At 56.2% G+C, this 10,543-nt stretch overlaps 1 protein-coding gene across 1 annotated transcript; it reads left to right on the forward strand.

The window, feature by feature from the left end:
• Positions 1-1,330: 1,330 nt before the first annotated feature.
• On the forward strand, positions 1,331-9,847 carry LOC122121506 (angiotensin II receptor associated protein). Its single transcript, XM_042695775.1, has 5 exons — positions 1,331-1,452; positions 7,092-7,126; positions 7,511-7,616; positions 8,195-8,390; positions 9,224-9,847. Exons 1-5 carry the CDS (start codon positions 1,426-1,428, stop codon positions 9,340-9,342), a joined length of 483 nt encoding a protein of 160 aa, XP_042551709.1. The 5' UTR covers positions 1,331-1,425; the 3' UTR covers positions 9,343-9,847.
• Positions 9,848-10,543: the final 696 nt, after the last annotated feature.

Below are 10,543 nucleotides of genomic sequence, written 5' to 3' on the forward strand. Positions count from 1 at the left end.
TCTGGTGGTTTATTGGAGATAAGGTGTCACAGAAGCCGGGGGCTGGTGACTCATGCCTGTAATCCTAGCTACTCAGGAGGCTGAGATCTGAGGATTGCGGTTCAAAGCCAGCCTGTGCAGGAAAGACTGTGAGACTATCTCCAATAAACCACAAAAAGTGGCGCTGTAGCTCAAGTGGTAGAGTGATCACCTTGAGCTGAAGAGCTGAGGGACAGTGCCCAGGCCCAGAGTTCAAGCCCCATGACCAACAACAACAAAAAGAGTATCACAGACTTTCCTGCTGGGCTGGCTTTGAACTGAGATCCTCAGATCTCAGCCTCCTGAGTAGCTAGGATGACAGGCGTGAGCCACTGGTGCTCTTTTGAGACAAGGTCTTCCTGTGTTGCGCAGGCCGTCTTTAAAGTCCTGGTTTCAAGGGATTCTTTGGCTTGTTCCGCCTCCTATTTCAGCCTCTGGAGTGGCTGGAATTACAAGCACTGCGAAGTCCTCTTCTCAGCTATGACCTTGGCCTTCTGTCTCCCTGTCCTTGCTCAGCCTACATAACTAAGTTTAGTAGAAATCTGCTAAATTTGCGAGGAATCCCTTTTCCCTGGGTTTCTTGGCTATAAACCCTCCCATGGTCTTGTTTGGAATTGAGCCCTAGCTCTGTCCCTTCAACTCTATTCTGGAATAGTTCCTTATTGAGTAAACAAATGTCAGTTTATAGCCAACTCTGACAGGCCTCCAATTCACAATCCTGCCTCCGTCTCCCCTGCTCCCACCACAGGTGTGAGCCACCAAGGTGAGCCTTCCTTTCTTTCTGCTGGTTACTTGGAGTCTCTGCGGCGGCTTCTGAAATCACGATCCCCACCTCTCGGGCTCCTGTGTAGCTAGGAGTACAGGCGTGAGCCACGGCCGCCCGACTTAATTATGCTCTTGGACGACATGGATTAGCTCATCTACGCTCACTAGCACCCGTGAGGCAGGGCTGTCACTAACGTAAGTCCACCGGGAAGAGAGGACGACCGGGACAGACCCCAGCTGTTGCCCATGGGGCTGCGGGTGATCCCACGGCCGTCCCACCGGCTCACCGGAGAGAGTAACCAGGTAGGGAGGGCATCGCTTGCGTCCAGGGCGACGCTCGCAAATAAGGGCCTGGGCGGGGCGGGGCCATCTGGGGGCGGGGCCATCTAGGGGCGGGGCCGGGACGGGAATTCAGGGGCGGGGAAAGGAGCTTCCTAGAAGGCGCGAGGTGCAGGACGCCGTCTCCTAGCAACTGGTGGCGGCGGTCACGTGGCCGCGCGCGCGGCGCCTCACATGGTCCGGGGCCGAGCCGGGATTGGAGGAGACGTCACGGGAGGGGCGGGGCCTGTCAAGTTTGTTCCCCGAGTTCGGAGCCCAGGATCCCCCGCGGCCGTGGCGCAGGTTCCCTCCGCCGGGGTTGGGATGGAGCTGCCGGCCGTGAACCTGAAGGTGGCCGCGGCGGGCGGGCGGGCGGGCGGGCCGGGCGGGGCTCTTGCGCCGGAGGGGGCGGAGCACTCGCTTTTGGGGGGGCGGGCGGGGAGCAGGGCGAAGGACCCCCGGTGGGAAGCAGGTGCGCGCGGGCCCGTGGCCGGGCCGGGCCGGGAGGGAGCCCCGGGGCGGGGGGGGGGGGGTCCGGGCGGGCGCAGCAGCGGGGCGGCCCGTGCAGGGCACGCCCTCCGTCCGGACGCGCGGGTTCGCGTCCTGCGCGCCCAGAGTCTCCCGGGCGCAGGGCGGGGCGCGCCGGCGGCGGCGGGGTCCCCGTGCGGAGCGCGCCGGGCCTCTGCCGGGGTCCCCGCGGCCCCCGGTACGTGCCAGCGCCCACGGAGGAAGTCGGATGTCCGCAGACCCTTGGTTCTCCAGTTTCCCAACGCGCCGCCCGGGTGTCGCAACCGGGGCGCGCGAGCTGCACAAGTTGCTTCAAAGTGCAGAAAACCCCGGGCGCCCTCGCTTCCGGAGCTCGGTCGGCCGGGCTGTTCTCCTTTTGCTCCCCCGCCTCCGCCTCGCCCCGTGGGCAGCCGGAGGCCTCTGGGCCGGGAGCCCTGGCCGAAACCGGCCATCTTGGGCCGCGGTGCGGTTGTGGGAAGATGGTGCGCCCGGGGGTGCCGCGCACGGCGCCCCGCATCCGGCTTGGTCTGTCTCACGCCCCGGCCAGCCACAGAGGGAAGCAGATTGTAGTGAAGAGGATGGACCTGCGGGAAGCATTTAGCCAGCATTGGCCCGTGGGGCGGCAGAGGCTTGCAGCGATCAGGGCTCCCTCCCTGTCCCGGCAACGCGAGCATGCTACATCGAGTGCCTTTCCGCCTCCGGAAACGTGCACAAAGTAGTTGGTAAGACAGGCCCAGGTGAGACGCAGAAGGAAGAGGGCACGGGGGAGACCCGGGGGACTCGAGTGTCTGTTAACCACAGCTGCCATCTATGCAAATGGACACTCATTTTTTTTTCCCCTGGACAACCAACTTGGTATTATGTATTTATTGTGACAGTCCTGGGACTTGAGCCTGGGGCCTCAGGTTCTTGCTTGGCTTATTTTTTTGCCCAAGGCTGGCACTCTAACCATTTGAGTCACACCTCCACTTCTGGCATTTTGCTAGTTAATTAGAGATAAGAGTCTGATAAGACTTTCCCTCCCAGGCTGGCTTTGAATCACAACCCTCTGATCTCAGCCTCCGGAGTAGTAGGATGACCGGCATGAGCCACCAGCCCTTAAGTCAACTTTAGATCAATAAGTTGCCAAGGTCCTTGAGGGACAAGCTGTAGAGTCAGGATGACATTTCCCCGTACCAGGATAGTGAAGAGTGACCTCACCTTGAGGGTTTATGTACGTTTTGTGTTTTGTTTGTTGGTCATGAGGCTTGAACTCAGAGCCTGGGTGCTGACCCTGAGCTCTTTTGCTCAGGGCTAGTACGCTACCACTTTGAGCTACAGCACCACTTCAGGTGGCTAATTGGAGATAAGAGTTCTCATGGGGACTTTCCTGCCCAGCTAGCTTCGAACTGCAGTCCTCAGCTCTCAGCCTCCTGAGTAGTTAGGATGACAGGTGTGACACCGGCCTTTATGTGCATTTTTATAGACATGATGTTATATAAGCATCCAGTGCCTAGAATGAAAAAGCAGAGGACTGGGAAGGTGTCTCAGTGGTAGAGTGCTTGCCTTGTATGCATGAGGTCCTAGGTTCTATTCCTTAGCACCACATAAACAGAAAAAGCCAGAAGTGGTGCTGTGGCTTAAGTGGTAGAGCACTAGCCTGGAGCTGAAGAGCTGAGGGACAGCATCCAGGCCCAGAGTTCAAGCCCCACGACCAATAAAAAAAGAAAAAGCTAATCCTTCCATTGACCTGGATCACAGGGTACCGTCTTCAGTCTCCACTAGTCAGACAAGTACACCTCAGAGGCCTGCAAGGCCAGAGCCCAGGAAACCCACAGGATGAGTGAATTGGGATTCATATCAGCAGGATTTTAATGGGGCGGGGGTGGTGTGTGTGTGTGTGTGTGTGTGTGTGTGTGTGTGTGTGTCTCAGTCGGTGTCAGGATCATACTCATTTACTTATGATCTGCAGTGCAGGGTGAACACGGTATTCTGTAGTGAACTGTTGTCAAACCTGGAGACTGTGAGGCCAGCTTTTAACACGGTGCTCTGGGGCACTGAAGTGAGGTGGTACTCAGGAGCAGGGGAGACCCCCCTGGGGCCCCTCCCCATGCCCTCTATCCCCTCAGTATTGCCTGAGTGCCTGCTTTGTCCTGAGCCCATGGGAACTACTGTTGCAGGCCTTTTGCACAAAGACCCGTCCCTGACTCTTCCACCCATGCTTGTCTTGAAGCAGGCCCTGAGCTGGAAGAATGGTATCATGACTAGGACAGAAAGGGCTAGTCTTGGGGTTATTACGGTCCTGTGAGTGGACGCAGGGCATGGGTGGGGCAGAATCTGAGAAGCCAGCCTCCTGTTGGGTCTGAGGCCTGGCCCCCTGGCCGGCTTTGTGCTGAGGGCTTCCTGGCTTCTCTGCTGTCCCTCAGAGAGCAGATTGCAGCAATGAGAGGTCAGGTGACTTACCAGAGGTCACACAGCCTGTAAGTTTTGGAGCCAGGTTAGGTTCTATCCTCCAATCTCAGCCTCCTGAGTAGCTAGGGTGACAGGCGTGAGCCACCCGTGCTACACTAGGGACAGCTTTTTGTTGTTCAAAGTGAGTCACTGGTCTCTCCGGTAGACACCAAAAAGGGTCAGGACAAGATGGCTCTGCTCCCTCTGGAGCTTTCTTGGACATTGGGGCTCTCTAGGCGAACAGAGCAGGAGAGTCTCGCTCGAGCGTGCGTTCTGGGGAGCTTAAGAGGAGTGACGGAACGGGCACTCAGGTTTCTTAAATATTTTCAACGCGGCAGTGTCAGGTGTCACAAGGCGTCACACGTCTTGTGCGGATGGAGCTGCAGAATTTCCGGGGTGATTGTTTCTCCTTGCAGCGGGAGGCAGAGTCTCCCACAGTTAATTCAGAGACCTGCCCAGGGTGGGGTGCTCAGTTGCCTGCTGTACCTCAACCTTGTTCCACCCATCCTTCTCCCCCACCCCTTAAAAAGCCAGGACCTGCAGGCTGGGGGTAGAGCTCAATGCTAGAGCACATGCCTAGTGTGTGTGAGGCCCTGGGTGTCATGTCCAGCACCCAAAACAATAAGTAAATAAATAGCAGCCAGGACTCTCAGGGTCCACTATTCTAGAATCTACTGTGTGCAGCTGAAGAGTGGGAGGTGAGCATTTGGAACTGGAAGTTGGTAAAGAAGCCAAAAGTGGGAAGGGTCTGGATGTTCACGCCTGTAATCCTACCTACTCAGGAGGCTGAGACTCCATCTCCAGTATAACCAGCAAAAAGCAGGGCTTGACCCACGGCTCCCCCAGCTCCAGGGTCCCCAGAAGTCTCCACCATCTGAGCACGGCTCCATCTCCATACTCAAGTGCTCCCTGGAGCCTTGCTCTGCACACTGGTGGGGCACCAGGGTCGGCGCCTCTCCAGCCCCGGCCCCTTGCTGTGGCCAGCGTTTCTTCTTTCTTTCTCCCTTCCTTCCTTTCTTTCTTTTTTTCTTTCTTTCTGTCTGTCTGTCTGTCTGTCTGTCGTGGGGCTTGAACTCTGGGCCTGGGTGCTGTCCCTCAGCTCTTAAGATCAAGGCTAGCACTCTTCCACAGTGCCATTTCCAGCTTTTTCTGCTTATGTGGTGCTGAGGAATCGAACCCAGGGCCTCATGCATGCAAGGCAAGCACTCTACCACTGACCCACTTTCCCAGCCCTGCCATTTTTTTATTACATAAATTTCACAGTATTGTGGGATAGCGATACTTCGTTAAAGTCACAAACACATTCTAACTTTCATCGGGCAAATTGTCATTATCGTGGTCTATAAAGTTTGAGTTTTATGAGCTCTGACAATAGTTATTTCTTCCACATCGGGTGATATGTACATTTCTTTCCTTTTGCTTAGTGTCAGCTGTTCCCTCTTGGAAGGTTTGGAAGGTTTTTTTTTTTTTTTTTTTTTTTTTGGTCCAGTCGTGGGGCCTGAACTCTGGGCCTGGGTGCTGTCCCTCAGCTCTTCAGCTCAAGGCTAGCGCTCTACCACTTGAGCCACAGCGCCACTTCTGGTATTTTTCTTTTTGCTTATGTGGTGCTGAGGACTCAAACCCAGGGCCTCATGCATGCAAAGCAAGCGCTCTACCACTGAGCCACCTTCCCAGCCCTGTTCCCTCTTTCCCACTTATTCCCTCCCTCCCATCTCTGCCCTTTAGTTGCTTAGTTCGTTTTCATCAATGTCCAGTGCAGCTGATGGGTCCTGCTGTTGTATGTTTTCCTGTTTCCTTCTGGTTCTATGCCCTCCTAGTTTCCCTCCGATGTGCACATATAGACCATATATGTGATCAGCAGCATGGGGTCATTTAGTAATGATTTGACCAGATGAGTGGAGGTCCTTTGTTTCTTGAGTCTTGTTAACTTTGTTGTATCACCTTACATTTTGGATTTAACATCCACTTATCAGGGAGACCATGTGCCGTTTATCTCTTTGCTCTTGGCTTACCTCACTCAACATGATTTCTTCTAGTTCCATTCATTTCCCTGAGAATGCCATTATTTTGTCCTTTCTAATGGCTGTATAATATTCCATTGTATATAGGTACCACAATTTTTGGATCCATTCATCTGTGGTGGGGCATCTGGGTTGTTTCCATATCCTGGCTATTGTGAACAGTGCTGCAATAAACATGGAGGTGCACGTGTCCTTGTATCCTGGTTCCTATTGTTCAGGGTAGATGTCTAGGAGTGGTATGGCTGGGTCATAGGGAAGGTCAATATTTAGCTTTCTGTGGACGCTCCAGACTGCTTTCCAAAGTGGTTGTATAAGTGTACATTCCCACCAGCAGTGCAATAGTGTTCCTCTTTCTCTGCATCCCCTCCAGCATTTGTCGTTGGCTGACTTTAGGATGTGGGCCATTCTGACTGGGGTAAGGTGGTGTCTCAGGATTGTTTTTATTTGCATTTCCTTTACAACCAGGGATGGTAAACATTTCCTCCTGTGTTTCTTTGACATTTTTATCTCTTCTTCTGAGAAGTCTCTCTAGTTCCCTTGCCCATTTAGTAATTGGTTTGTTAGGTTTGGGAGGGATTAGTTTCTTGAGTTCCCTATATATACTGGCTATTAACCCCTTGTCTGATATATTGCTGATAAATACTTTTTCACAATTAGTTGGCTTTCTTTCTAGTTTGGTTGCTATGTCTTTAGCTGTGCAGAAATTTTTATTTTAAGGTAGTCCCATTTGTCGAGTCTCTCGCCGATTTGTTGTGACCCTGTGACTCTGTTCAGAAGTTCCTGCCTGTGCCTATAAGTTCAAGTGTCTCCTACTCTGTTGTGCAGTAGTTTTAGAGATTCAGGTTTGGTGTTAAGGTCTTTAATGCATTTTGAGTTGATATTAGTGCATGGTGACAGGCTGGGGTCCACTTTTAGTTTTCTGCATGTGGCCGAGTGGCTAGTGTTTCCTTGAGACTGGCGTGAAGCCCTGGTAGGCTTTGTTCCTGGCCGTCATGTCACATTGTTCACGTCTCGCACTCTTCTGTACCACAGGTGATTCTCCTCGTTCACTGGCTGCTGACCACCTGGTGAGTGACTGGGGGGAGGGGGGTGTTCTGTCACCTGTGTCCTTGGGTCTTTCCCCTTCTTCCCCTTCTCTCCCTTTCCTTTCTCTCCTTTTCTACTCAGCACCACATAAGCAGAAAAAGCTGGAAATGGCTCTGTGGCTCAAGTGGTAGGGTGTTTGCCTTGTGCTGAAGAGCTGAGGGACAGCGCCCAGGTCCAGAGTTCAGACCCCACAACTGACAAAAAAAAAAAAACGAATACAAGGCCCTGAGTGTAAGCTCCAGTCAAGGACACTAGATGGATGGATGATAGATTAATGTGGTTTACGGCCTGAGGCCATGGAGTGGGAAGGAGACCTTTGGGCCGCTGTAGGGCCTTCTGTCTGATGGTGTGGCATCTTCCTGCAGGGGCTGCATCGTGTTCTCTGGCCCTTATGCCTGGGCCAACTTCACCATCCTGGCCCTGGGCGTGTGGGCCGTGGCTCAGCGGGATTCCATCGACGCAATTAGCATGGTGAGTGAGGCGCTGGCTCTGTGGCCGGGCAGCAGGGGGCGCTGTGCCCCCATCTGCCCCACCCCCCTCACCTGGCTTCCTCATTGTCTGCTTTCTAAAGCCTGGCACATACATGAGCCTGTGCAACTTCCCAAGCCGGGCCTGCTGCACGGCTTGCCTGGCTCACTTGGCTCACTTCTGAACCCATCCCTGCCTTCCCTGGGACAGGCGATGGGTGAGGACCCAACAGTGCCCCCAAGATTGCCCATTCCCCAGGGCAGTCTGGTCCACCTCAGGGACTATGTCTGGAGGGATGTGGCTGTGGGAGAAGACACCAAGGCTCCTCTCTCACCTCTGCCCAGGCACACCCAGGCCCCAGCCTCAGGACCCTGAGACCGGGTACAGCAGGCTGGCTGGATCCGAGGGGCCTTTCCTTCTTGGGCCCTGTGTTGACCTTGGGGGACGTGGGGGGTGGGGCTCTGGGGGAACGCAGGTCTTGCCCGTCTGTCACCAGTGAATGTCAGAGGCCTCAGGAAGGGAAGAACCCCGGGTGGGTTGGGGTGTCACTGCCCATGAGCCGCTGCTGGTGTTTCTTGCAGTTTCTGGGGGGGTTGCTGGCTACCATCTTCCTGGACATCGTCCACATCAGCATCTTCTACCCGCGGGCCGGCCTGTCGGACACCGGCCGCTTCGGCGCCGGCATGGCCATCCTCAGCCTGCTGCTCAAGCCCTTCTCCTGCTGCCTGCTCTACCACATGCACCGCGAGCGCGGGGGCGTGCTCCCCTTCCACACCGGTGAGTCCGGGCCCAGCGTGCCCCTGCCGGCTGTGGTGGCACCCTGTGGCCAGACCCTCCCGCATCCTAGAGCACAGACGTGGACGGGGTGGGGTCCCCCAGCCCAAGCCCCGCAGGCGACTATGGGAGCCTCTCCTCCCACCTGCCCCCAGATCCTGCTCTCCTGCTGTGCAGGGCAGGAAGGAGGGGGGAGGAGGAAGGGAGGCTCTCACCTGCACAGAGAGCTTGGGCTATAAAGCCAACTCAGATACAGGCGACCCCTCTGGCTGCCTGCAGCCCCCTGGCACCGTTCCCATTTGTCCTGATGGAGGCCTGTGCCCTCCTAGCTTTCTGTGGCAGCCCGGAACCCACCAGGACAAGGACAGGAGTGGCCCATGGCCACCTACCCTGGCTGACCTCAGCGCCCTCCTGACCTGCCCTGGGATGAGGAGAACCAGGGACAGGCTGACCATGACACAAATAGGAAACTGAGGCCCACAGCCCCTGAGACTGGTTCAGATGTGCAGAGGGGATGGAAGGGGGGTATGGGAGTTCTCAGAGCCTTTCGCTCTGCCTTGCACTCCAAGCTTTACTCCCTGGGAGCAGTAACTCTGCCGGGCTGTGGGGCTCCTGGCTACAGTCATGCAGAGTCCTTGTTCTGGGAGGGGAGCACAAGAGAAGTCTGGCCCTGGGCTGTATGTCTGGGTATCTGGAGACCCAGGTGGGCCTCAGGTGGGGGTGGGCCTAGGGTAGCGGCTGGCCTCAGGTAGGGGTGGGTCTCAGGTGTGGTGGGCCTTGGGCAGTCTTCAGCAGTCTTCATCCTCCATTTCCCTCCCTCCCTCCCTGCCCTCCAGATGACCTTGGGCCTTCTCTGGAGCGCAGTGCCTACCAGACAATCGACTCCACAGAAGTTCCAGCAGACCCCTTTGCAGGCCCAGATGGCAGGGGCCAGGCCACCCCCCGAGGGTACTGAAGCCTCCCTGGGGCCCGCCTGACTCCGGCTGCATCACCTTTGGATGCTCCTGACCTCCTATTCTTGCACCTGCGGTGGACTGTCCTCCATTCCCTCTCCAACCGCCTGAATCATGTGTTACGAGGGTCAGAGCCTCCCACCCTCTTCCCTTCACGGTACCCTACTGTCACCAGGCTGGAACTATAGCCTCTTTCTTCATCTCCCACCCCACAGCTGCGCTGTGTGGACCCTGACCAAGTTGTGCCTGAGTGAGTTGGAACAGTGGGGACCCCATCCCCACACCACCCCACCGCAAACCCCCCAGGCTGTGGACCCCCTCTGCAGGAGCTCACTAAGCCTCAAGATCCACAGGGACCTTGTCCCAGTGCCTCTCACTGCCTGGTCGCGGGGTGCCTGGGAATCTAGGCCCAGAGGGAGGAAGTGTCTGCAGTTCCCAAGACCCACCACAGCCCACAGCTGCCCCTCTCGGAGCCCTGGCATTAAACTCAGGTGATTCTGTGGCTGAGCCCTGTCTCCTCTCCCACCGGGGCCCGCCCGGCCATCCCTGGCATGATTTCTTTGAACACCAAGTGGAGCCTGGACAGTCACCTGCCCTGCTGTCTCCAGAGAAAGTGGGGGACCTCACTGAGTGTGCTGGGGGACAGCATGGCATGGGCTTCATGACTCCAGCTCAGGTGACCTGCGCGTTGCTCTGAATCCTGCTCTGCCACTTGGCTGTGTGCCTTCACAGGCTTCTAGCAAGGCCGGTGTCGGCTCAGGTGAAATTCAGTGCTGAGTGTCAGGGCCCTCAGCGGCGCACTTCCTGGTGTCTGCCGTGAGCTGGAGTGCCGGGTCCTGGGATGGCCTCTCTAGCAGGCCACAGAGCTCCTGGGACCCCAGGGTCCAAGTCCTTCCTTGGACTGGGCTGGCTGTTCACAGCTGCCTTTCTGTACTCTCACCCCAGAAGTCAGAAGTCCAGCCTCTCTTCTCAATCCTCTGTCAGTTAAAGAGGCTGAGTGGCTGCCAGGTGCCAGACAAGGGCCTGCGGCCCTGTGTGTGTGTGTGTGTGTGTGTGAGAGAGAGAGAGAGAGAGAGAGAGAGATCTGAAGCCTACTCACAAGCTACACAGGCCACTCTGGGTGGGTGAGGGAGGCCAAGTGGTCAAAGTTGAGAAAAACTGAGAACGTCCTGGCTGTCAGGAGGTTACTTAGCCCCACCCATT

Source organism: Dipodomys spectabilis, unplaced genomic scaffold (genome assembly GCF_019054845.1).
Source record: "Dipodomys spectabilis isolate Male_0828 unplaced genomic scaffold, ASM1905484v1 ptg000188l, whole genome shotgun sequence".
Taxonomy (NCBI): Eukaryota; Metazoa; Chordata; class Mammalia; order Rodentia; family Heteromyidae; genus Dipodomys; species Dipodomys spectabilis.

Bases quoted from the DNA above. Each gene is read 5' to 3' on its own strand.
- LOC122121506 (XM_042695775.1), top strand. From the start codon at position 1,426: ATGGAGCTGCCGGCCGTGAACCTGAAG. The intron at 7,617-8,194 runs GTGAGTGAGGCG...TGTTTCTTGCAG, and splicing joins CCATCGACGCAATTAGCATG to TTTCTGGGGGGGTTGCTGGC. The intron at 8,391-9,223 runs GTGAGTCCGGGC...CCTGCCCTCCAG, and splicing joins CGTGCTCCCCTTCCACACCG to ATGACCTTGGGCCTTCTCTG.